The following is a 26,695-nucleotide window of genomic DNA, read 5'->3' on the forward strand; positions in this document are numbered from 1 at the left end:
TGTCCTTTTGGTGGTTCCAGGGTTTGTTCAGTCACTTGACAGATATTTAGTAAAGGCTTAGAGTTGACAGATAAAAGCAAATAAAAATAGGTAAGAGGATTTTAGGTAAAGATGGGGGTAGAGCTGACAGGACGTGCTCGTGGATTGGGTGTGGGAGTGAGGGAAAGAACACGGTCAAGTGTGGCGCCTGGGATTCTGGGTGAACAGAGGGTCGGTGGGAAGCGTGACGAGGACCCGGTTTGGGGAGGGATAACGGGAACTTCTCTCTGGGTGCTGAGTTTGAGGTGTCAGGTGGTTCAGCATGAGTCAGCTGCCCGAGTCAACACGTGGCCGTTTCGGTGTCATCAACATGTAGCTGGCATTTGAACTTGGGGTGAAGAGGGATTGCCCGGTGAGAGAGAGAGTCCATGAAGAAGGGAAGAGGCCCAGCCTGAGCCCTGGGTGCAGCCCCTGACCGGAAGCCGGGCGTCTGAGAAAGGAGCCGAGGATGGAGGTGGGCGTATTAGGCGGCCACTAGACAGACGGCCCTGGACGCCACCGCGTCCTTGTTTTTCGGATGCCTACGGAGTCCGTCAGGCTCATAGACCGCCACGTGGCCAACAAACCCAGGCGGACATAAAAAATACTAAATAAAATCATCGCTCAGTGCGCCTTCTTTCTCAGTGGGATTTTCATCGGCCAAAAAAAAAATTATTTTAATCAGACAGGTTTCTAAATGGAAACTGCTTTCAAGTCAGGGCTGCCAGAGAGACAGGCCTGAGGTGTCCTCGAGCACGGTGTCAACGTCGCATCCGCTGTTGCTTTCACGACTCCGGTTGTCCCCCTCAGGAAGGCACAGTGTCACAGCTTAGCTAATAGGAAACTTCCTAAGCTCATGACACGACTGCCTTCTGCCCGCATAGAAATGACCCCGAGCAGGCTGCCAAGTCCTCGGCACTTCGCATGGGGACCACGGCGTGAATCACGCCTCCCAAGCCCTGTGTCAGCTGGAGGCAGAGGTTCCATCCCGCTATGTGCCTCTGGGCCCCAGCCTCTACTCCTCAGCCCCATTTTCTACACTCACATATCAAAAAGAAAAGACGGCCTCTCAAAAGACAGCCTCGGAGTCTTAGGAAAATCTGGCTGGTTCAGATTTGTTTCCATTTTGTGCTTCTTTGTGTGGACTTCTCCGTTGGACAGCCCGTGTTGGGGGGGAATGAGGTTGGGGTTCACCCTTCCAACTGTGCAGGCTGGCAGCACACGGGAACATGTAACTCATGTGGGAACATTAATTGGAATTCCCTTCCTTCGAGTGTTAACATCTTATAGGCCGCCAGCTTATCACCAGGACAGTGAGCTCTGAAATTTCTCTCCAGGTCCTCTGCTCGGACTGTTTCTTGTTAATGTCACTTTCAGACCACAGTGAATCTTACAGTTCCTCTGCCGCCACCACCTCCAGGCGGCCTCATGCCCTTTCCAAGAAATAAGCTTATAGCAGACATAAAACGTGAAGTGACTGATTTATGATAGGTGATCAGAGAGTGATGAAATTGACTTACACGGTCACATCTCATGTAGCCCTCTCTGTATGTTTCTCAGGTACATATGGATAGATAAAATGCGAAAATTGGGCAGAACTAAATTTAGTCAAATTTAGTCAAATTTAGTCAAAAAGCTATGTCATATGCCTGGCACCTCCCACCCCCGACTCCCACCATCCCCACACGGGCAGTCCAAGGTGGGTGGGTGTTTTCGAATGTCCCTCTCCATCGTCCTCCCGAACAGAAGACCAGCCGAGCAGTACGGAACAGAAGCACGTAGCCATGACTTGCACAGGGAAGAACAAACCATAAACGCATTACAGAGGTCAAGTGAAATTCCCGAGGCTAAAAGTGGATTTGTCCTTAGTATATCATGGAGTGACAGTATAAGATGCCCAGCGCCAGCGCTCGGTCACCTCCAAAGTGCTAGAGGCAGCCCGCGCATTGGGAAGACGGGCTCAGCCCTGAGAAAGACTTGTTTTCAAGTTCTAGTTCCATGGCTCCTGAGCTGTGTGGCCCCATGCGAACAGTCTCCCTTCCCGCCACGCCTCAGTTGGCTCGCCCGTAAAATAAGGCAGCATCACCCTTGTCCTGAACGTTTCCGGGCCAAGTATGTGCATGTCTGTGACCTCTCTCAACACACTCTAAAGCATCCTGTACGTTTTTTTAAAATGCCTTCTCAGACATTATTCTGTTTAATCCCACGAGCACTCCATGAAGTACTCTTGTTTTATAGGTCAGGGAGCTGAGAATTGTGGGCTGAAAGACCCAATGGGATACACTGCACTTGAAGATCGTAGTTCACTTTTAAAAATGATATCAATCCAGTCTACGGCTGTGCCACCCTGAACAAGCCCGATCCCGTCTGATCTCGGAAGCTAAGCAGGGTCGGGCCTGGTTAGTCCTTGGATAGGAGACCACCTAGGAAGACCAGGTGCTGTAGGTGTGAAAAATAAATAAAAAATAAGAGATTGCAAGCTGACACGGTCCTTGCAATCTGCGAGGTCAACCAAGGGTTGCCTCGCCTAAAAAAATAAATAAAAAATAAAAATGATATCTATCCTCCTGAATATTGAAATAGCAGAGGCATTCCTCAGGAAGCAGTTGTGTGTGACTGGGTTGGGAGAACCAGGGATGGTCCCTCTATCCCGTCCCAGACTCCTAGGAACCTGTCTCCGTAGCCACTTACCATGAGAAGCAGTCACTCAATTCTACACACCCATGAAGGGTGGAGACCTAGTGGCTCCCAGCTCAGCACTGAACTTCAGAGGTGCCGGCGTCTTAAGGGAAGACTGTTCTGTGAACCAGAGGTTTTTTTTGTTCTTTTTTTTTAAAGAAGAATCGAGCTTTTACTTTTCTGATTATAATGAGAATAAATGTCTACTCTGTTTCCTCAAAACAGTGAAGTTCTGTTAAAAGAATATGTGTTTGAGATGTCTTACTGTTCAGCATTTCTCTGAGTGTTAATTTGGAAATATGTAATATGATATCATGGTTATATGATCAGCGTATTGGGTGGCAAGGGAGAGGCTCTGGTGTAGAAAGACACCTGATTAAATGATTTCCATATTTTTTCTCTCTCGTTGCAGAACGGTTTGATCACCACTGTCCCTGGGTAGGCAACTGTGTGGGGAAAAGAAACTACAGATTTTTTTATATGTTTATTTTATCTCTGTCTTTTCTGACAGTCTTTATATTTGCATTCGTTATCACCCACGTCATTCTTCGTAAGTATGCTGGCGAAATCAGATCACGTATGTAACCATTTGCCTGACTTTGGTTTTCTGATTTAATTTTGATTTGAGATTTTGATCATTCCGGGCTTTCTCTTTCTTCTCTCTCTCCTCCCCCGTCCCCTTCCTCATTTGCAGCCTGACCCCTGTTTCGTTCCTCCGTCCCTCTCATCCTCCCTTCCATTCCCCATGCCCCATCCTTCCAACGGCAGCTGCCAGGGTCACACCCAGGTCAGGCTCTCTCTAACAGATAAGACTTTTTTCCTTGTTACACTTGTCCCTAGTCCAACCTCAGTGACTTCACTTTCTCTTCTGCTAAGGAATTCAATGGAAGAATCATCCCCCACATTTTGCACAAAGGATACCATGCTACAGCGATCCACATAGAACTGTAGAGCTTTTTTTTTATTTTTTAATATGAGATCTACTTAAGCAGGAGCAGTCACTCTCCCTGGGGCGGGGGAGGGGGGTAGTGTCTGGGAGTGAAGACTGGGTTTCTTACACATAAACCTACATATGTTAAAAACATACATTTGATAAGAAGTTTAGTGAACTGCTAGAACATTAGCAAATTACCCCTGGCATATGAAGACAGATACTTGATTAAAAATGAGATTTGGATATAAACGACTTTAGTATATACTTGCCTGAGTAAATGGCATTTTTCATTCCCTATTCCGAAGGTCATAACTTTGAATTTCTTTTGTCTCTGGGCCACTCACTTTCCTATAATAGGGAGTGATGAGGAGGAAGTTAATTGGCTTTGAACTATAAATTTAAGCTTCTGTCACAGTGCCATTAGCAACATGAAAGACCAGTGGTGTCTGCTTTCCACCTGCCTCAAGTACAGCCACCCATCAGCAAGTACAGAGCCTCTTTCTGGAATGTTCTAGAAAGTATCTAAGTACATGCCTCACTTTCTTCCCACGAAGCAGCGCTCAAACCACAAATGGGGTATGCTAAGGATCATTAGGAAGATTTTCCTCCCCTTCTCTTTTGGTTGGAGTTCGTATGGGGCCCAGGGGAAGTGGGTGGTATGGAAAGTTTCGTGTTAATTCTTTTTAAATATTGGCCAATTTTGAACATTAAATGGAGTATCCCAAATTTCGATAGGCATTTTAAGTTCTAGTTCTTATTCTTTCTGACCGAAAGCCTTTCATCTAAACGTGACACAAATTTGTAACATACGCTTGAAAGCCATAACTTGGTGGGAAAGAGATTGACAGTCATTAGAGACCTTTCCCACGAAAGCGGGCACGATACCAGTGCGCGTCTGCAGAGGCACCTCGCTCTCTCCTTTCAGAGTCGCGAAATGGCAAACGCAGCCAGGGTCTTATCTGTGCATTAACAGACGAAAGAATCAGAGAGAAGAAGCAATCGTGTACACAACGATGGAAGAAAGAAGTAGTGATATTCCAGCCTATTATCTATGACGCCAAAAAATAGCGTCTAAACATTTCATTGCTATATCATCTTTAGTAACTTCAAAATGCTTTCCTGTATATAGTATCGCATTGCATTTATGGCTTTGCCCCTACATTCTGGATATCAAGGGCCAACTTTCATTCGCTCATCCACACACACAAACTTGAGAACACACACACACACATTGCACACAATACAATAAATACACACACCACACACACACGTGCATGGTGAGTCCAGCCGCCTGCCACCACAGTTGTGATATACATTTCACTTTTCACCTCTAAAGTTTCACTCACTCTGGCTTGAGCAAACTTAATCTGCTATGGTTTATGCTTCTATATTGCTAATCTAATCTTCCACCAAGAAAACATTCAGAATTGATCTGCTGAAAGTCACCTGAACATTTTGGACAAAAGCAAATAAAAGTGTTCCTCTCGGCTCGTTCTGCACCCCTCCCAAACGCCCCCACTAAACAACCCTGCCCCCGCCTCCCATTCGGCTTGGCGGGTGATGCTTTCAGGAAGGACAGAGTTTCTTACGTGGTTCCCATGATCCCCCTAAGATTCCGAAGACATTGACAAAGGCAGAGGGCTGTTTGAGAGCAGCTGGGGAACTGTCACCTGAGTTCTTCCTGCCAGGGCAGGACTGGGAGGGGAAGGTGCAGCGAGAATTCTGTTACCGCAGAGATTCCTGGCAAGCCGAGGTCTGGAATTCCTCGAAGAGGAAGGAGAGTTTGGGAATCCATGCAGTTTGGGCACAGTAGGAAAAGGAAGTCATTGCTTCTGCTCTCCTCATTTTGCCTCAAGATTGTGTTTGCTCTAAGGTCTGCAGCAGCCCGCTTGCTGGCTTTGCCCTCCTGGCATAGCAGGGAGGATGAGAAAGTCCTAAGCTTCCTGCATTCAATCTCCCACCAGTTGGCATCCTAGCACATGGCACATCCTTGTGCCTCAGTGGTGGCCAGTGGGCACAGGGAGGAGGGGAGGCCTGCACAGAGGGCATGGGAACTCGAGGAAGAATGTGGAGCAGTCCCACTCACAGCCTTCCCGTAGCTGGACATGGGTCCGTTGCAAAGAGGGGTCTACTCCCACGTTGCGGCCACACCGGCAGACAATGCCATAGAGAGGCACTAGAACCAGTCCTATTATATCTTTTCCCTATTCATCTCATTGCTCCCAGGGCCAGATCACGTCCCCAAACACGTGGTTTCATGCAGCACAGCAAGGACCAGGCATCACCACCCCAACATGGGAGCTTCCAGGGTTCCTTTGTATGGGCTCTTAGTCGTAAGAACCATAATGTTAATACATAAAATAAAAATTGCTTCTTGTCAGATGCATCTTTACTCAAGCCCTTAAAGAAATGTCTTCTGGCACAGACAGTTCATTTTAAAATGTCTTAAACCCAATAGGGGTCGGTAATAAACTTCAGCTTTATGAGCTTGTTTACTCTGGGCACCGAGAAAGATGTCTTTTGTACATAGCCTAGTTTCTGGACGTCTAGGGGTCAAAAGTTAACAAACTCTGGGAAAATAGCCTTTCATAAAAGAAGAGAAAAAAATTACATACAGTATTCTGTATTCCTATTAAGATGAAGAAAACAAAAGAGTAATCTGAACCGTAATTTATGGGAAAGTATGCAGACATCCATCTGCTTTTATGGAAAAAATATCCTGCAGATGTTGGGTCTAGTTATGAATCTGCTATTTTCCTGTTGCATAACTTTAGTGGGCTCTCAATCTGGGATCAGTATACAGATTACTGTAGCGCGTACACAGAGTAATTATTTAATTGACCTGTAGACACCTGTTATTGTTATGTAGATGAGAGCATTAGCATGAAAGCAGTTTTCTGGAAACGGATGTTCTGATACTAAATTTTGGTTTCATTCCCACAGGGTCTCAGCAAACAGGATTCCTAAATGCTCTTAAGGACACTCCTGCAAGATATCCTTTCTGGTTGCTATGTTTTTCACAAGGCTGATGTGTTAAGTATTGGACCAACTTTCTACTCCATTACCTCTTCATCTCGTGCCTTGGCTTGTCTCCTCAGAAATCGTATTCTTTTTGTTCTGTACTGCATCCAAAGAGCTCCCTAATATTCACTTGCATGAGTAATGGCATCTGAATGCTTGAACTTCGCAGTGACTCATTTAGCCCTGTTTAAATTGCAGTGCTCTTTAGCTAGGAAACCAAGTGTGAGTTCCTACCCACCCCCAGAAAGCCACATTGATGTGCGTTAGATCAGGTTGGTTTGGGGAGAAGTAAGCCTGCGAGCTCCAAATGACTTTATTTTGAACAGCAAGTGGTCCCTGGAGAATATTTGTGGATGGCCCTGTGTGGATCTGAGAGACTGTGTGGGTCTCTATCTTGGTAGGCAGCCACCAGATGGGAATCCCCCAGCCTCTGTGTGGATTCCGTCCGGCAGTGAGTTTGGCTTCCTCTGAGCAGTATCGATAACCCATGTGTATTTGTGGGAACAAAACACCTTTTCACAGCCCAGAATAGACTAAAGATGGTCAGTCTCAACTCATCTGGAGTAATCCCATCCTTTCAAACGGTACATACAGGCGTATGCCATAGGAATTTGAACTGGAAAAAAAAATGTTCACCCATTAAGTGCTTGCATGCCCTCCCCCCACCCAGTCCCCTTAGGTTTTACACTAGCTGGTGTGGCGTCAGCCAGCTGGACCCGCTGACCTGGCTCCGTCTGGGACCCGGGTCTCTATCTTCTTCATGTAACCAGGTGAACTGGACTTGAACTCCTTGTTACTCCCAGGAGTCATCATCTGTGGTAGAGGATCTTAAAGAATGCACATCTTGACTGAGATAGGCATGTGTTTCAATGGACAGACGTCAGTGACGGAGACTCCTCTAAGCAGGGCGGGCAGGAAGCCAGGGGCATTGCAGCTGCCCCAGCCTGGGACCTGTGGGCTACCTGCTGCTTCACGGGGTTCTCAGGGCACCTTCGGGCATGCCCCCCTACAACCCCACTGGAGCCGAGGAGCTGTGTGTGCTGGGCTTGTGGCTGCCGGGTCTTCGGGGTGCTCACTACAGACTTTCCAACTTCTGGGTCTTGTCACCTCACAATCCTGGAAGGAGTCGCCAGAAAAGCGCAGGTAGCAAGTCCTAGACAGCTTCTAATTCCTTCTCCATCATACTTAGTTACGAGGTCCGGGTCCTCCCCTTTCAGCCCTCTTGAGTCTCAATGTTTTGACCCACGGTCGTCAGCCACTCTGCCCTGGGCAGTGCCGTGCTGACGAAACCAGCTGTTCGGAGTGCAGCAGAGAAGGCTTGACACCAAAGCGTTGCTTACACGTGTGGCGGGAGTGATTTCAAGGAGGCTCTTTCTGTGGCACCGTATGCGATGGGCAGGCTGTGCCGGAACATTCTAGAGCACACGCGGCTGCTCAGGCTCATGTTCTGGCCGTGCGGTCAGGGGTGCTGTGCCCCCGTGAGGGGAGAAGGCAGCATTGACGATAGAAAGACAGGGTGGCGGTGAATTCGAAGTGGGCCGACCTTGCTGGGGAAACGATTCACGTGGAACAGAGAGAGAGGAGAGAAATCCTCTCCTTTGGCTCAGAGCCAATTTTAGCTTATCGTCCTCTGAAACGTCATTCGCAGGTGGAGGCAAAGCGTTTCCCTTGTGGCCCAGCTTTTGAAAACTCATAACCATGTCAGCCAAACAGTGTTGCCGTTGATGGCGGCTGACCCGCCACCAGCAGCCTGATGCTTTTCCCTTTGACGGTGTGACCCAGGCGTGTCCTCCGCGTCCAGGCGTTTGGCAGCCACCCCTGCCGAGGGTGTGGCAGGCCCCTTACAGCATCCAGATGCGCTCGGCTGCAGAATAGCCTGGCACCTTCAGGCCAGGGCCTTCGGCTCGTGTCCAGCTGTATTAGCTTCCTGTGGCTGCTGTAATAATTAGCCACACGTTTAGAGGCTTAGAGCAACATAAATGTATCATCACACAGTTCTGTAGGTCAAAAGCCAGTGGGCTTGCCTGGTTTCTGCTCCAGGTCCCACAAGGTGTTGGCCGGCTGGACTCCAACCTGAAGCCTCTGGGGAGAACCCTCGCCCGGCTTTGGTCAGGTGGTCGACCGAATTTATGGGATACAAGCCTGAGGTCCCTGTTTCCTTGGTGCGCCCTGGCTCACGACTCCTTTCCTTCTCGAAGCCAGTGACAGTGGACAGGGTCCCTCTCGCTTTGAATCTGTCCTGCCTCTTCTTCGGCCATCTCTCTGACCTCAACCAGAACCTCTTTGCTTTTAAAGATCAGCCCCACCCTGAAGATTCAGGAGAATCTCCCGTCTCAAGGTCCGTGACCTCCACTCTGTGAAGTCCCTTTGCCGTGTAGGTAATGCATTCACAGGTGCCGGGGATCAGAGCATCTTCTGGGGGTGGGGGGAGGCATTGTTCCGTCGATCCCCCAGGCCTTCGGGCAGGAGCTACCGCAGGAATCCGGTGCTCAAGTGCAGGGCAGTGGGAAGGTATGCGTCTGAGCCCAGGATGCTCGCTGGCAGGCCGGTCACTGCTGAGTCTACGATGGCGACCCTCCCTTTCCTGTTCTGCCCTTTCTGTTATCCAGGGAAGAGAGGGTGAGCGATGGGTAAAAAAATGGATAGATATACACATATAATATATATACACACATAAGAATATATATATACACACACACACACACACAATAATATAAATATACATCTTTCCTGCCCTGAGTTCAGGCTGAAAACATTAGCAGAACTCCCTGTAAGGCCCTGCTTAAACTGGCCGGCCCCTTACAACTTACAGAGATTATTATCTTCATAACTTTCCTCCTACTGATTCGGTCCCCACTGGTTTGGTGGCACCTCCTGATCCACTGTCATGCCGGGCTCCTGCCTGGAAAAAGGCCACCTAAAGCTGAAGCCAAAATATCTCGGGCAGCTGCCTCAGCCAACATGAAAGACTCTCTGGTAGAAGCACCCCCATTCCCTTCCCCGAGAAAAGTGAGGTCCAAGGGTCAGGTTCAGGCGGAATCTGACAGCTGTCCTGTCTGTCTCCGGTAGGGAAGGTGAGCGAGCAGTCCAGGCCATGCTCCCAGCCCCGATTTTCTTTATTCTTCCCAGAAGTAGAGGAGAATTTCAGGAACATCAGACGTACCCATGCTCAAAAGCGAGGTGCTGGGTTTTTCAGTTACAAAGCACATTGGTATTTTAGGTGGGCCGCTAACGCCCCTCCCGCCTCAGCCGTGCAGTTCCCCAAAGGCCCCTGTCCTCACGGTGTTTTCTGTTTGAAATACGTGCTTTGGACAAGAATCCCTCTCTCTACCTCGCGAGTCTATTAAGAAGTGTCACAATTTTTCAGTGGCCTTTCATCCGATCCCCTGACCATGTTCTAAAAATATTTTGATGAGAAATGAGGACACAGGCAAAGGTTTCTCACAATGGATTTACGCCACAAAGCGTCCAACTAAAAACAATCTTTTTGCTGAAGCAAGATTAGAAACAAAAATGGCTAATGAACAACCGACCAAGACGGCTTATCAGAAATACTGACCAGAATGATGGAAACAAGGATAAACTAAAAGCTCTTTGTTGGACCCACGTGAAACCGGCAAGACTTTAAGAAAAAGGAGTGGACCAGCTCACTCAGCGAGCAGCCCAAGGCCGGATGGGGCGTGACTCCAGAGCGCAGCAAAGCCGGGGAGGGAGAGGGGAGCGGATGAGGAGGGGGCCGGGGGCGGGGGGCGGACGGGGGACCTCATAAGTGACTGTGGGTAGAGCGCCTGGCTCCTTGGGCACTCACAGGCCCCTTCCCAGTCTGTGCCCTCAGCCCTGCCTATGGCAAGGAAGTGAGGAAGGGAAGTTCCCGGCCTCCCTGGCCACCTCCCGTTGCCTGCTCACTGGTCCCTGTGACCTGACGCCTTTTCTTCCCTGCATCGGAGAAGCAGAGGCAGGGGGTGCAGGCCTCTGGAGCCAGTGGGGTGGCTGCCCGGTGCTATGAACTTTCAAGGACCCCGTGGCCTTCCCCAGGGGCAGGAACAAAAGGAGAGTCTTCTCCCGAAAGGATGGCGTGGGTCCTCGGTCCCCAAGCCAGGCCGGTTCCGACAGAGGAGATCCACCCTGCATCTGTTTCCTTCGTGATCCTTTTACTGAACGCCCACCACACGCAAACCAGCTGGGCTCACAAAGCCGAAAAGCGATCCACCCAGGCCTTTGAAGCACATGCCATCAAAAGCGGGCAGCGCGGCGACAGGGCGGGCAGCGTGACTCATTTTCCTCAACGCACGTCTGTGGATGCCAAGATCTGGACTATGACTCTGACTTCTTAAAAGCAGAATAAGTCTTAAGTGTCACAAAAACATCACCGAATGCATGCGAGGTGGGGCGTGCGGCCCCGAAGGAAGCTGTACATCCCGCAGGGAAGTCAAGGAAGGCACTGGCAGGTGGCGTCTGCACCGGGCTTGGAGCGCTGGGCGGGTCCTAACGGTCGTGGAGATGGGGAGGTCCCAGCAAGGCCAGCGTCCTGAGCTGGGCCCCAGGTGGGTGCATCGGGTTTGTCCGGGAAGAGCAGGCCTTCCGTCAGGCTGAGGCCAGACTTGTGCTCATTCATCCCCTCAGCAAGGTTGGCGGGGTGCTGGCCCTGGCAACGTAGCAGATGCTTCCAGCCAGCGCGCGTCTGCCCCAGCGGTGTCAGCACACAGATGCTCTTACAGACTAGCACGCACGGCGGGCACAGGGGGAGGGCGCAGTGCCCGCTAAGCCCTGGTGCGGGGTGGGGAGGGTCGGGAGCAATTGCTCCGGGGAAGGGGCTGGGATGCTGACAGCACCGAATACCAGCGAAGGAGCAGCCACCTTCTCCTGGACACAGGGAACCTGCTCGGATTCGGAGCCGGTGAACGACAGACGTCATCAGAGCCGGGTTTTGTTGTTGTTTTGCTTTTAGGCATATGCGTCTTGCAGTAGTGAACAACAGTGAGGTGAAATAATGAGACTTTGCAAAGGAAAGGCCCCAAATCGAAATCTATGACAAGCTCGGCTGGGAGCTAGACAGTCAGATCAGTATGAGGAGGGGTGGAGAGCGGGGAGAGGGGCGTGGGGGTGGGAGGGAAGTGACAGAGTGATTCCGAGGGTTCAGCCCCAGGCACAGTGAGTGGAAAAGGAAGATGGCTAGCACTGGTTTGGGGAGAAACGAGCTCTGTTTGAGGTTTGAGGAACATTTACCAACAGAGCCCAAGAGATAACACACAGCGACCTCCGCGCCAGCCTAGAGTAACCAGGGGCAGGAGACACGGAAAGAGGAAAACAGGTGCCTGACAGTGACTGCGTTACAGCCTCGCGGGAAATGCCACCCAGCGTCAGGCAGGGAAGCCGCGTGGCTCCGGGAGGTGGATCCCCTCAGAAGCAGGTTTCCCCGTCACCGGAGGAGGAGCCCGATGTCCAATTAAAAGGATTACAGTCATTTTTAATCATGACTTATTGTTCGGTGCTCCCAAAATGAAGAGTTTTCAGTACTTGGGAAATCAAATGGTAATTAATTCTACATTTGTGGGGTTTTGGGACAGAGAGCCTTTTTCTCCCCAATTGGCCGTCATTTCAAAGGCACACCATCTGAAATACACGATGGCCTAACGGGCGGCATCCTGTTTTAGTGGAATTTGGTAGAAGGTTTGGAGCTGGCCCAAGAGCCCACATAAGCAAGGACACCATAGGCCCAGTGGACAACTGAGGAAGGGCACAGGCCTTTGCTAACTCCAGGCCATCAGGGCCATCCAACTTGATATCTGTTGATCCTCAGAAGGACCCCAGAAAATAGATAGGATGGGCGTCCTTAGGTCTCACAGCTGGACCCACAATGAGAGCTTAAATGACCCCGATTCTGCTCTGCACTGGAGCCGGAACTGGAGCCCCGTTATCCTAACTACCAGGAAACAGACTTTTCCCCGCTGCCCCTCCCCAGTCTGATGGAGGGAGTTTCATAAAGAAAAAGCATCAGATTATGTCTCGGAAGATCATAAAGTCAGGAGAGGAGCCTATTTGTTTTTTAGAACTGCCCAAGTGATACGAGAACATATTCTCACTGTAAAAAATTTCAAACGGTCAGAAAAGTAAGAGTGAGAAAGGAAGTATTGCCTTTGTCTCTTCCTCTGTAATGCCATAGGAATCCTTGCCAGTTTTTCTGGGTCCTTCCAGACAGTCTTCTAAAGTCCGAATGCATACATGTGCATTTATACACACACGCCAACAGACAAACAGCTCAGGAACCTGCTTTTGCCTAAAAGGGATCATACCCTCTGCATGGTTCCACGATTTGATTTTTAAGTATTTCCTGGTGATAGTTTCATGTCAACATATAGAGCTGCCTCATTCTTTCTGCCCCTGCTTTATAGAATTCCAGAATACAGACGAACCGTAGTATACTCTTCTATTGGTGGATATTTAGATTTCTTACTTTTTTTCACTGCTCAAAAAAAATGGAGTCGTGGATTTTCTTGTATGTATTTCTTTGTGCTCGAGGGTTAAAATTTCTCTAGGAATGACAACGAGACGTAGAATCTCTGAGTCGAAAGAAAGTTGATTGACATGCCAAATTGTCCCTTAAAGAGATCGGGCCAATCATCTTCCTATTTCCTCCCACCGTCACCCACACTGCATGTTACCAGGACTATGATTTTTGTCAATTTGATGGGCTGAAAAACTTCATTGTTTGAATTTCTATTTTCTAGATAATAGTTGGTTTGTCCATAGTTTCTGTTTGTTTGCCTTTTTTTTTTTTTTTTTTTTTCTTACCGCAATGTGTCAATTCTTTACCCAGGCTGTTGGTTCTTTTTCTATTAACTTGTCCTTTATATATTCTCAATAATAATCTTCTAAATATCTTTTGCCAGTATTTTTCTCCCAATCCGTTAACTTCATGTTTTATACAAAAAAAAAAAGTTTATTAACAAAAATCAATCTATAAATTTTATACTGTATGGTCCTAAGCTTCGTGCGTAATATCTTCACCCCAGAATGATACAAATAATTATTTTATTTTCCTCTAATGCCTTTATATTTTGTTTCCTAAGGTTAGCACAGTAATTTATCTGCAGTATAATTCTATGCACGTGGTGTGAGCTAAAGTTCTAACTCTGTCTTTCCCAAATGCTTAGCGAATGGTCCGCATATGGCTAATATTGTTACAGCAGTTCTCAAACATGCTGGCTCAGAACGCCTTTACCCGCTTCGAAATTACTGAGGGCCGCACAGAGCGTTTGTCTATGTAGATTCTATCAATTTTTATAGGTCGCGTTTGAAATTAACACAGAAAATTTTAAAGCAGAGCGTGCTCAAGCGCTCACTGTCAGTTTGAGCGTGGACTTCTTTGCCTCGCAGCCCCCAGAAGCCACTGGACGAGAGACTGAGGGTGAAACTGGCAAATACTGTCCGGGTGCTGATGGGAAAATAGGTCTGACCTGGGGGATTCGTGAAAGGATTTCGGGGACCCTATGTGTCCACGGGCCACCCCTTGAGAAGCCGCGGTCTACTCTTCCACCACTAAACTGAAACGCCCTCTTTATCCCGGTGTCCACGCATCTGTTCCGTCCACGCGTCTGTTCCGTCCACCCGTCTGTGTCAGCTTCCGTCAGGTGCTGCCCTCACCTTGTTTTGTTGACTAGAAAAGTCCTCTCCCGCCCCCATCCCCATGATGTTCTTTTTCAATATGTTTTACTTTTTCTTATACATTTTCCCTTCCGGATGAATTTTGGAGCCTGTGTCTAATTCCATTTTTTAAATGCCAGCCGGAATTTTTATTAGAATTATAGTAACTTCATAGATTAATCTGGGACAGCAACATGTCTTTATGGCCTGGTGTAAAAGCATGTGGGAGAGAAGGATTTGAGAGACTGAATGATGAGGCTCAGATGATCTCATCTGAAGCGTCTCAGGGACTCTGCACTTTCAGAGTGTCTGCCACGTGAATCAGCGTGATGTCAGCAGCCTCCGTCCCAGACACGATGATGGGCTCTCAGGTGACAGGGGCACAAGCCATGTTCTCCTGTCTCTGTCTAAGGATTATCAGGTCATCTAATTCATGACAAAATATGCTGACAAGTTCTTGAACCTAAATATCTAAAAGCATCAAATGCCAATGTTGACACGATCTAGAGACCAGGGGGCTGCCTCCGATTCCCCCTCTTCCGCCAAGCTCTTCGCGAAAGTGAGCATTGCCTGGTCTGCTGTAATTTTTAGGAAAAAAAAAAATGATTCCCAACAGCATCTATGTCTTATGTTTAAACATCAGGAGCCAAGACAGAGACCTGATGCAGAATAAGATGGGTGAGGACTCAGGGGCACATGTCTGGTGTCCACAGAGCAATGACCCCCAGCATTGCAACACCCAGGGCCTCATAAGCCCAACACTCAGAAAAGATAGGGCCTGAGGCAGGGCCTTGGACTTCCCTGTCCCCTGGCCATTCTGGGATCTGGGGCAGTTTGGTCAATGAAACACAGACTTTTTTTTTAAACAAACTGTCATCTGGATTTGACACTAGGCAAAAAATCAGGTCTTAGCCTGACTGCTAGAATGTGAAGAGATGACATGTCCACAGAGGTAAGTTCTTCACACATCAGACAAACCCTAAGGCCATGGGACTGATGGATGAGGTTTGAGTCACAAACGACCTCGGTCTTGCTGCCTGTCACATGACACTGCCATGGTTTGGGACCTTGGGAAGGGTTCTTTCTCTCCCAGAAGTCTGGAGGCCAAGTTCCAGCTCTGTTCTGCCATGAACTGCTGTGTGAGTTTTTGTAAGTGGCTTGACCACTGTGACCCTCGGCTTCTAATCTGATGAGAATAGATCAGGGAGTTCTAACTTGGGGGTCGATGGGTATCCATGGAACGGTGTCAGGCGAGTTTGTAAGCCTTCTGAAATTATAAGGAAAAATGTGTTTGCTTGCATTTTCCTGAGAAAAAGAGCAGGAACCCCAAAAAGTTAAAAGGCTTTGAGTTCCATGATTTCTCACCTTTTATGGTTCTCCAAATACTGAAGTGTCCTCACCATTCTGCCCAATACAACTTCCGCCTCCCTGCCAGACCATCTCCCCTCCACAGACCCCTGTTCCCGAAGGGCCGGGAGCTCAGCCCTCCCCACCCTCGCCAGCCCCGGATGGGGCTGGCGCACAGAGACCCTCAGAGCAGGTACTGTGGGAATTGTGCAGAAACTCAATGGAGGGGCATCTGTCAATCCTTTTCAATTCCACGATCATCTAGCGACGGCCTCACGGTGTGACATCTTGGGCTAGGGGCTGCAGGGAATTTAAAGCCATGCCCCTGGCCACAAAGGGGACCCGCTGTCTTACTGGGAGTTGGGAGAAGACAGACAAGGCCGGCAGTGGTAACTGCTAGAATTTGAAACTCATCTCAGATGCAGTAAACGTTCAAGTGCTTATTAAGTTGGCTCCTAGTGGAGTTGGCATGTTTCTTCTCATTTCTCTTTAAAAAAAAAAAAATCAGTAAATGGGTTTTTGTACATTTAAGAGAAATGTATATTTCTTAATCTTATTATGGCATAGACATTTTCAGCATCTAGCTCTTGGGTCAGCGAGGAGATGTGTTGTTCAAATATTTGTCCCTTGGTCCGAGAGTGAATTCAGAAGGAAATGGACTCCAGCTGCCACAGGTCCAGCGACCCCTGACAGGGTCTCCCCCAGCAGAGCGGGGGTCGGCCTAGAGCCACTTGTCCCTCAGCAAAAACTCAGAAAGGAACCAACCTATGGCTTTTCCGTTCTGCCTGCAGAGCCAGACTTCCAGGGTTGAAATCTCAGCTCTGTTATTTCTTAATCAAATTTCTTAACGGCTTTCCGCCTCCGTTTCCCTATAGGTTAAGTGGGAATGGGGCTTCTCATTGGGTTGGTCTGAGGATTAAGCGAGCTGGTCCCTGTGAAGCCTTTGGAACAGGACCCGACACAGCTCGTGATGCCAGCTGTAGTTATGAATGATGATGGTTATTCCTTCAGACACCCTGGGAGAAGCGTCAGCTGTGTGGGGGAGAAGCGGGCGTGGGCCGCGATTTGCATCCTACCTTGAATTCATGTCATTTCGAGACAGCCGTGAACTACCAGTGACACTGCATTCGTCTATTTATAAAATGTTTCTAAAGCGCGTGAGATATTAATATAGAAGCTGTGGGGTTTTTCTCGTTCTTGCTCCAAACCTTTAGAATTCCTCCTCCCCTGGCAACAATGCCTCCTCTTGGGGGTAATGATGGTAAGTGGCATCGCCAAAGAAGCCGCAGCCAGGAGATAAACAGTCGCCACTTTGTTGCCGTCATTCGCCTCCACTGTTAACGCCAGCTTTTCTGTGGTTGGCACGCGAACGTCGTGTGTATTTCGGCATCACCGTCATTCCGGCTGCATCGTCAACTTTGGGCGGCGCACGATGTTTCTGAGACCGAAGCTGGTCTCCTGTGCTTTTTCGTAATTAAATCTCTGCTCCCATTTTTCTCCCTCTTTTTCTACCCTTGACCACTTCTCACTTCATTTCATGTCCCCCTCTTGTCTCTTCCTCCAGCCTGTGAAAACTCATTGCCTGTGTCATCTGCCTTTACACCCCAGTTTTCCTGGCTCACTGTCCCCTTGCTTACCTCATCGTCCCTGGACTCCACCTCTGCTTTCAAACCGGTGTGGGGCGTGACTCCCACGTGGGTTGCCTCCCCAGTGCGTCCCCCTCTTGGGTGGGGGGGATGAGGGAAGGAGGAGGGGCATCTATGAGTCCAGTTAAGAATGAGACCCTCTTTGCTGCTTGGGCCACCGTCTCTGAGTCCCCACGTGCGTACCAGGCCTCCGACCATAACCATCCTCCCCCCTGGATCCCCCTGGGAGAAATGAAGGGGTTGCCCCGGCTGGTGGCAGCCCTGGGCTGGGGTCTGCTTCTCTGCATCTCTATCCTCTGTGGTTCTCTACTCATCCATGTTTATCTACTTTTCCAAAATACTGCCTTCGTTTTCCTCTTCTCAAGAGATGTAGCTAGTCCTCCCTTCTGCTCGGCTCCATCCTCCAGGAGGACAGGCAGGGCCTGCCAGGAGCACCATGTGGCTGGAGACCCCGGCTGCTCTGGGCTGTGTCCCCCTCGGTCGAGAAGCACTCTCCTCCTCCTCAGATGTGCTTTTCATTCCAGGTGGAGCTTTTCTTCGAGCTCACAGTTTCTAGAAGTTCAGACCTTAGACAAGTAAAGCATTTTCTGCCTTTCCAAGGGCAGACCCAGTAGTTTGTCCTGAAGTTGAAAATCAGTCGGCAGGCAGGACCCCGTCCACATCGGCTGTTTCGTATGCGACCCCACGTGCCCCGACGACGCCACCCGTTAATCGTGACACTGAAAATTATGGCGCTGCCCTGGATAACATATTTATTTCTCTGAGCTAAAGATGAATTATGTACAATCCTGAAAAGAAAATCAATGGTGATCTATTATAGCATGATGTACGGCCTCCAACCCTAGAAGCATCAGGAAAGCGGGAGTATTTACTTCCTCTCCCTGTAATTTATGGTCGGGGGATGCATGGTGTATATTTAAACTCCCACACTTAAGATGGATTTTTTTCCTGAGGTACATCTGTATCTTGTAAATAGAATTTTATAAACATGCGTGGGACGGAAAAATTCTCTGGTCTTTTCCAGTCGCCACACTCTTAGATTTATCTCTTCTGTTGAAGAATATGCCACGCTCTTCCCCCTTTGGTTGTGACATATATTGTGGGACTCTAGCTTCACGTCACTCGGCGTCTGCTGAATGTCCAGGTTTCCCAGTCACCTCTCAAACAGCTGAGGACAGCCTTATATGTCGGGATTGGCTGAAGGGCAAGGAAGGGTTCCCTAAGTAAAAATGCCTGTCCCCCTGATGTCCCTCTGAGAGACGTCTCCGCTGGCTCAGAAGCCTACCCACAGGTGGGAGCAGGCAGCCACCAAAGGGTGGAGGGGCTGCCCAGGGAGAGGGGAAGTGACGAGGACAAGCCCAGCCCAGACTACTGCCACCCACAGGCAGCCCGCCACACGACTGTCAACTGTTGCTGGTGTGACAATTTACTCACGGCCTCAAATCCCATTGGTACTACAGCCCTCTGTGTCCAGAAGCGAAAATTAGAGTCTTTCTGAAGCAATGGCCAATCCTGAGGCCTTTCCTCGAAGGCCTGGGCCTCTGTGACTCCAGCCAGCGAGCTTCCTGGCTTTGCCACCACGGTCGGTGGCTACACAGTGAGTCACGAGGAGAAGGCGCGGGTCAGGTCGGGAGGACAGGCAGAGGAGCTGCCACCCATGAAGACGTGAACAGGCCATGTTCAGGGAGCCCACCTATCATTCAGGGAGTGCGAATGCCATGCAGGTGGCAGGAGACGCGACATGGGGCATACCCCGAAAGTCTCTGGTTGGGCTAAAGAGACGGTTAGATGCAAGAGGCCTCGGGGACTGCCTGTGGTGTTTCCTGTCCAAGGCTCATGTCACCCCGGCTGCCTAGGGACCCAACAGTGCTTCCTGTCCTCCCGGTTCGCCTCCTTGACTTCCGGTCACCGTGCTGGAGGCCGTGGTGTGCTTCTTCTCCGTCTGGTCCATCGTCGGGCTCTCCGGCTTCCACACGTACCTGATCAGCTCCAACCAGACGACAAATGAGGATGTGAGTTCCTGGTGGCGTGTTCTTTCATGGCCAGCAACCCAGGGGGAAAGGGACAAAAGAGGTTAGGGGCCGAGGTCCCCTGCACATCCTACTCCAGATGGGAGCCCTTGGGGACAAAGAATGTGCAGTGGGAGCATTTTCGTCTGTCATTGTCCAGTTTCTCTGTTGGAAATCTCTTACTTTCTGACCACGTCACTTAGATACCAAGAGTGGTCATGCGGCACCCAGTTCCAACCCCGGGGAGGAGATCCTGTTCTATTCCTATGCCAGAGTTTCATGAGCAGCTCATCACCCCTCCGCTGTGGAGAGACCAGGGCAGGCTGGCTTCTCGGAGGGAACATATAAGTCTGCCTTTCACAGCTAGTGTCTCGTTTTTGTTGTTGGAGATTGCCTGGACCCAGAGTTTATTTAACCTTTTGTCCAGGATCCCATGCCTCTACTTACCACAAATGGAGAGGAGGTATAAAAACAGGAAGCGTGATGTTGGAAAACGCTTCTTCATAAGCCTGGCCCTCTTTGCTCTGAATATTTAGGTTCTGACACAGTCTCCATTGGTATATGAATTCAATGTCTCAGAATCACTCCGGGTGCTTTAAAGACTTGAGCAAATCAGTGCCAATGAAATACGTGGGTTAAGAGAATATTAACACACTGTTTTGTATCTGGTAACTATGAACATTAGAATCTGTGAAATTATTTTGGCAACACTATGAGGCTGAATTCGGATGAGTTAAAATTGGCAATTAGGAAAACCACATTAACTCTATCAGCCGCCATTCATTTAGTTACTAATTAACTCTTTCAACGGCCATTCATTTAGTTACTATTTAGCGCACTAAATGAGTAACAAAAACAATCTCCACTGGCGTGTACCATGTCATAGAAACGAGAGATTTTCATCCACAAAGTTACTTTCTCCCTAATCAGACCCGCTATTTGGGGATATTTCCAAGTTTGGGATTCCTTGACAAAATTATCTCCATTTGTCCTGCTAAAGAAATGAGTAAAGATGATTTGGGGTCTCATTCGCTTCAGCTGTGGCGTTGGTATGGCGGACAGTGTGTTACAACTATCCTTTTCTTTCAGATTAAAGGATCTTGGTCAAATAAAAGAGGTAAAGAAAATTACAACCCCTACAGCTACGGAAATATCTTTACGAATTGCTGTGTTGCCCTGTGTGGGCCCATCTCTCCAAGGTAAGATTCAGAAAGCATCGTGCTCTTCACTAGATCTCAGGAAAGCAGACATCTTACCTGCGTGAGCACAGGCTTCACCACGTAGAGACCTGGCCACTGCTGGTGCATTCGGTCACACAGCTCAGATGACCGCCAGGTCAGCATCCCACTTGGTGACACAGAGACACGGCCTTAGTGAAATAGAGGTCATGGAGATCTGGCTGGCTGTTGTATTATGTTTGGCACCTTTCTGTACTTCCTGAATTTGTTTCAAGTTCAGAGGAAAATCCCCTAAGGGACATATAGGGAAACTGAGGCACGCGACCTCATTAATTCTTGAATGATGTTGAGTGCCAGTGGTCAGCAGGGAGCCATGGTTATCATAGTAAGGGAGTCAGGACATGATGTAGGGCGCAGTTAGAAATAACTGCCAAGAGCTGAGTTGTATAGGATGTAAATGCTAAAATAGTTCAGGAGAGATCTGTGTGGCCCGAAGCAGTTGAGGTCGTGGTGATGATAACACAATGATATTAATAATGGCAGGAGCTGCCATTTATTGAACAGTGTTAGGCTCTGCTCTAAGTGCCTTATACGTGTTAACTTTTAGAACCTCACTCTGTGCCTGTGAGGCAGGTGCTATTATATCTCATTCTATGGATGAGAAAACTGAGGCACAGAGAGGTTAAATAACATGCCCAGGATCACACAGCGAGTCAGTGCTACCTGGTCAGGACTCACACCCAGGCGCCTGGCATCAGGACCAGCATGTGTGTCGACTGGGGCTCGCTGCCTCCGTGTCAGAATCGTACAAGTCCACAGTAGCGTCTTACCCAGGAAGAATGTGTTTCCAACACACAGATCCGTCATCCAAAATATTTATTGATGAGTATTCCAGGTCTCTAGCATGAGTTTCCAAGCCTTTTCTACTTCCTTCCTTTTGGTCTCTAATGTGAAAAATGAAGAGAGACCACAGAAGGCACGGGGATTGCCTCTGGGCAGCTCCACTGTGCGCTTAGAACCTCCGTGGCCGATGTCGCTGGTACGTGCTCTGTGCGCCCAGAACCTCCGTGGCCGATGTCGCTGGTACGTGCTCTTGGAATGCAAATTTCAGCCTCAGCGAAATATTGTTAGGGAAGCAAGAGCGATGCCCCCCAAAAAGAAGAAAAAACCCAAGCTCGTATTCCAAGGCCATTTGTTGATCGGTACTGGGTTATTGTTATTGGTGCTATTAATTGGATCATTTTCTAGTTTGGGCCTAGAAAGTTGGGTTATTGTTATTGGTGCTATTAATTGGATCATTTTCTAGTTTGGACCCCAGAGTATCACCCTCCTCCTGAATTAGATGTCCTCGGGAGCCGCCTCTGAGTTGGGGCTGGCACGAAAGGGCAGCCAAGGACTCTGGCTGGGGGTGCCACCTCAGCCTGGGGGTGCCACCTCAGCCTGGGGTCAGGCGTGCCTGGATGGTGCCAGCCCCTCTCCAAGAGACCCCAGACTCACCCAGGAGTCCCTCTTGGGGCTCTTTGGGCCAGACAAGTCCATGGGAAGTGCTTGGATTTTCAAAGTTGAGCTCGTGTTTCCTGTCGGTGTGTTAATTTGTGGACGGTCGGGGCAGGCGATGACACAAAGGCCGGGGCCTCGGAGTGTAAGAGGCGGGCGAGACCCGAGCGAGCATCGCTCCCCATTTGTAAAACGTACGCCTGAACCCGGGGAAAGAACCGAAACGTCTCCCGTGTTGTCCGCATCGCATCTCTTGCTCCCAGGTCTTTGATTTGGTGCCGCTTTGCACTGTTTTGTCCCAAACAACAAATTATTTCTGCTACGACTGGATTAAATTTGCTCTTTTGGCGGAGATGGGGCTGTATTCTTTCCAGTGCTCAATTCCCTGTGGATGGGGTGCTTCTCGAGGGTGCCCCAACCTGGGAACCCCTTGGCTCACCCAAGAGTTTGCACAGGGACAGTGAGCCGCTGGCCACAGGCCTCCCAGAGCCAGCCAGGCCGAAGCGCAGGGGGTGATGTTCGTCTTGATCCTCCCTCCCGCCACCTTCTCTCTCCTCTCTCTGCCCTACCTGTCCCAGCTCGTCTGCCCTTAAGAGGGCCAGGGACTTCCACGGGCATCCCAGCTAGCCCCCTCCCCACTGAGCAGTGTCCCCTGCCTCGGACAGGGCCTGAGAACCACCTGTGTGCCCAGAATTGTGCACTTGAGTTGCCTCTAAAACATTCTTAAACAGTGTAGCGATGTGCTCATGAAAGAGAGAGAGAGAGAGAGAGAGAGAGAGAGAGAAAGAGAAAGAATGAGCGAGAGCGAGCACGCATGTGTGTGTGTATTGTCCCGTTTCCCAGTGAGAACTGTGGACCCACATTCAATTCTGTACACAGTGTCTCCAGGGGTGTGGGGACAGCAGAGTGGGAATGGCCAGGTTTAGGGGAAGGGGGATCCTCATACAGGCCTGGCAGGAGGAATAGAAAATTGGAAAGACAGGAAGTCCCAAGGTGTAGCCCGGATCAGGCCCTACAGGGCGACGCCGTGAGCCGGCCAGGCATGAGCATTCCCTCGGCCACTGCCGCTGAGCACGCGCCGTGTGGCAAACTCTGTGCTGGGTGCCAGGGACGCGTGTGAAGAGTGTGCAGCTTCATGGGTGACACAGACCCATCGGTAGCGAATGTTCACAGCGATGGTGGGTCTGTGATGGAGGGCGGGGTGCAAGCTCCAGGGAGCAGGCATCCCAGGGGAGGGGGCTCTAAGTGAAATGTCCTAAAGGGTGAGGAGGGATTGGGAGAAAGGCATTGTGGGAGGACAGGCAGAAGAAAGAGCACGAAGAAAGGCTTAGAGGTGAGTCTGGTTTGTCAGAGGAGGAACCGAAGGGTTCATGGGTGGGAGTGAGGCAGGCAGGGAGGGAGAGGCAAGAGAGGAGATGAGGGATGTGTGGCTAGATCAAGAGGTGCTCGTGGACCATGGTGAGGACGAGAAGGGGACTTGTGGCAGAATGTCACAGTCTTGGGTGGTACATTAAACGGGCCGAATGCATCAGAAGCCGCCGACTTTATTCTTTCCCCTGCTGTCCCTTCAGACTGTCTCGATGACCTAGTTCTTTGTCTGCTCCTGGATGAAATTCCCTGCAAGTCCCTTAATTCCTCCTGTCACTTAAAGGAAGAAAAATAAAAAAGGACGCGGGGCACTTTCATTTCCTCCAAAACGGTGTCATTTCAGCGAATCAGAACTTGGAACTTCATTGAAGGTTAACACTTTACATCCCGTCATGCCTCCCGGGGTAGGGATTTCAGTGTATCTTTTAGGGGATACAATCGAACCCCCAAAATGCCCCCACTGAGCCAAGTCCGCACTGGCTCTCCCCCAGGACGCCCACGTCTGGCCCCTCACCCTCCCCTCCCCAGCCCCCAGTCCCAGCCCCCCGGCAGGGCACAGGGGACTCCTTTGTCTCAGACACCCTTCTTTGCTCTTTCTCCGATCTTTTATGCCTTCGCAGCGGGGGTGGGGGGTTTGCACACTTGGTCTGACGGTCCTGCATTCAGGGGTGGGGGTCCAGCGCCTCGTGTGGCAGACGGAGTTTTTTGTTGCCTCTTGTCTTTTTTTAAACCTGTGGGGATTCGCTGAAACTGAAGCAGAGAGCATTCCATTTCGAGATGCTGTCACAAGTATTTGCTAATGGCTTGTTCTTCTGTCACTTGGAGACCTGGAGGTAGGAGTTGCGAGGATAACTCCCGTCTTCTCGAGCTGACAAGCGGGAGCAGCCTCCAGCAGCCCAGCCCTCCACCCGCCCTTAGGAGGAGGGTGTGGGGTGCACCCCGGGCCCTTCGCGGAAGCTTACGGAGTGTGTGTGGCCCAAGGCCCCACACGGGGGGCCGGGGGGCACAGCGGCAGGACCACATATTAGCCGAACCTCCCGTTGTGGAAGCAAGGGACCTGGGGACACCGTGCATGTGACACGAAGACGTGGGCTTGAGGCTGGAGAGGGAAGTGGGGGACGGCGTGCGAGGCCTGAGGGCCGAGAGCAGGGGCCTGGACCTTGTTCGCAGTGACGGCGCACCCTGAAAGCTGTGCCAGCGGGAGGGGTTACACGATGGGGATGAGGTGCTGGGAAAAACGCTGCCGGCAACGGGGGCTGTGGACGGGAGGGCAGAGGCTGGGGGAGGTGCGGGCGTCTGCAGCAGGTGGCAGTGAGGGAGCGAATGCGACAAGCGTTTGAAAAGGCAGAAGTGACAGAATTGGGTACCTGACTACCAAAGATGAGTGGAGGCGTCTCCCGAGGTGCCTGAGGTGGGGCCTGTCCCAAAAAGAGGGACCCCCAGAATGGAAATCAAAAGCGTTGAGGGCGTCTTTGCCTTTCTGTTCACTCTCGTCCTCCTGCACTGTTTTGTTTTCTCTTGTAGCCTAATTGACAGAAGAGGGTACGTCCAGCCCGACACGCCACAGCCGGCCGCACCCCCCAATGGGATGGCTGCATACGGGGCCACGCAGCCCCAGAGCGACATGGTACGAGCTGCCCGCAGTGGGGCCACAACTCCCTGCAAAGACTTCTCTTTCACTTCTATATTCACTAACCCAGTAACGAACCGGGCCCACCTGGAAGGCTTCCCCGGCCACCACCGCGTGAGGGGCTCAGACCAGGGGAAGGCAGGTAGTGGCTGCAGAGTAACTGGTTTCTTAGGGGCTGCAAAGGGGAAGTGCCCACAAAATCTCTTCCAGAAACAGCTTTGTAGCACCCCGTGATGGAAAGTCCCCTTACACGGACCAGGGCGTTGTCCGGGGGGACGCTATACAGCTACCTGAAGCAGGGCTGGCTGGACAGTCCCCGTGTCCCATTCTGTCCCTTTGCCTCAATCTGTACTGACTCCCTTACCCCCTTTCTAAATGCACAGCGGATAGTGCTGCTGGTTCTCCCCTCAGCCAAAATCAAAGATCAGCCATGCACACCTTAGTATGAATAAGCAGACAAGGTGTTCATTCATTCACAGCAAAAACTGGCTGGGCGCCTCTCCGAGGCGGGACCACACGTTGTGCTTCTGTGGTGTTGTATACCAGGGTGGGCTTTGTTTCCAGTCTGCGATGAGTGATTCCATCCAGTCTTCAGCTCATCCAGGAAATTTCTTTCGGCATTATTCTTTTTCATTCTAGAATTTTCATTTGGCTATTTTTATTTGTCTGCTGAATTGTAGTTCTCTGTTGAGATTTCTTATCTATTTATTCATTGAGACCATATTTTTCTATAATTATTGGAACATAATTATATTACTGATCAAAGTCTATCTGCTAAGAATATCTGGCCCGTCTTGGGTTTGGTGTCTGTTGACCACTTTTTTTCTTGACTCTGGATCACTTTTTCCTATTTGTTTGTACGTCTATTGGCATTTTATGGAATACCGGATATTTTGGACGGTATATTATATAGACTCTGGATTTCAATGTCTCCTCCTGAAGAGTCTTGACCTTGTTTTAGCAGGCAGTTCGATCACTAGCCTATCATCTTGAACTTTCAAGGGTCTCACGTTAGGGCATGACTCTTGCTCCTAAGGCCCCGCCTTCCTACTGCCCTCCTGGACACCAGGACTGTTGACAAAGCGTCGGAGGTGTGAAGGAGGTCGGGGGCCCCCAGCACTGCTTGTTTCAACCTCTGCTATGTCTGTTCCTCTCCCAGCCCCATCGCAGCTGCTCTCGTGTCATCCCGCACATGCTCACCGCGGCCTTTGGTTACAGACTTGTGGGGACCCCCATTAGGACTTCAGGTCCCCCTTCCCCCGCCCCCCGGCTCTCTGCAGCGTTCTCTTCTCCAGTGCTCTGCCCTGTGATCCGAGCGTTTCAGCTTCCTCGCAGCTCAGGTCCCTGCTTTCCCCACTCCAGCAGGACAGCTGACCTTGCTCTCGCGCCAGACTCCAGCTTCGTCATGGTTGGGACAGATTCCCACCCCCCAGGAAAAGAGCGGAAAGAGCTGGTTGGCTGTCGGGCTCGCCTTGTGCATTTCCCTTCTCTTGGGGATTGCGATCTTGCATCGTCTGTTGTGTACTATTGGAAACGTTTGCCTCGCATGTTTTGGGCGGTTTCATATACTTTCTTATCTACAAACGGAGTGCTAGTCTAACATCTGTATCCATCGTTCCTGGGGCTGGAAGCCTGCCTCTGTGATTAGAGGACACGGCCAGCAGCCCACGTTGCCATATGCGCATGCGCACATTTTTTTGTTACCCATTCTACCAACGGTAAAT

At 50.1% G+C, this 26,695-nt stretch overlaps 1 protein-coding gene and 1 pseudogene across 6 annotated transcripts in view; both read left to right on the forward strand.

Annotated features, from left to right (window-relative positions):
- The window catches only part of ZDHHC14 (zDHHC palmitoyltransferase 14), a 220,206-nt gene that overhangs the window by 186,005 nt on the left and 7,506 nt on the right, over positions 1-26,695 (forward strand). For all 6 annotated transcript variants that reach the window (XM_039873872.1, XM_039873873.1, XM_039873874.1 and 3 more), the window contains 5 exons: positions 3,110-3,247; positions 6,575-6,623; positions 19,199-19,301; positions 20,388-20,497; positions 24,866-24,968. In XM_039873872.1, coding sequence (XP_039729806.1) covers positions 3,110-3,247; positions 6,575-6,623; positions 19,199-19,301; positions 20,388-20,497; positions 24,866-24,968 — 503 coding nt within the window. The remainder of the gene's footprint in view (positions 1-3,109; positions 3,248-6,574; positions 6,624-19,198; positions 19,302-20,387; positions 20,498-24,865; positions 24,969-26,695) is intronic.
- Positions 2,348-2,466, forward strand: LOC120611464 (uncharacterized; annotated as a pseudogene).

The sequence above is a fragment of the Pteropus medius genome, unplaced genomic scaffold, assembly GCF_902729225.1.
Source record: "Pteropus medius unplaced genomic scaffold, Ma_sr-lr_union100, whole genome shotgun sequence".
Classification (NCBI taxonomy): Eukaryota; Metazoa; Chordata; class Mammalia; order Chiroptera; family Pteropodidae; genus Pteropus; species Pteropus medius.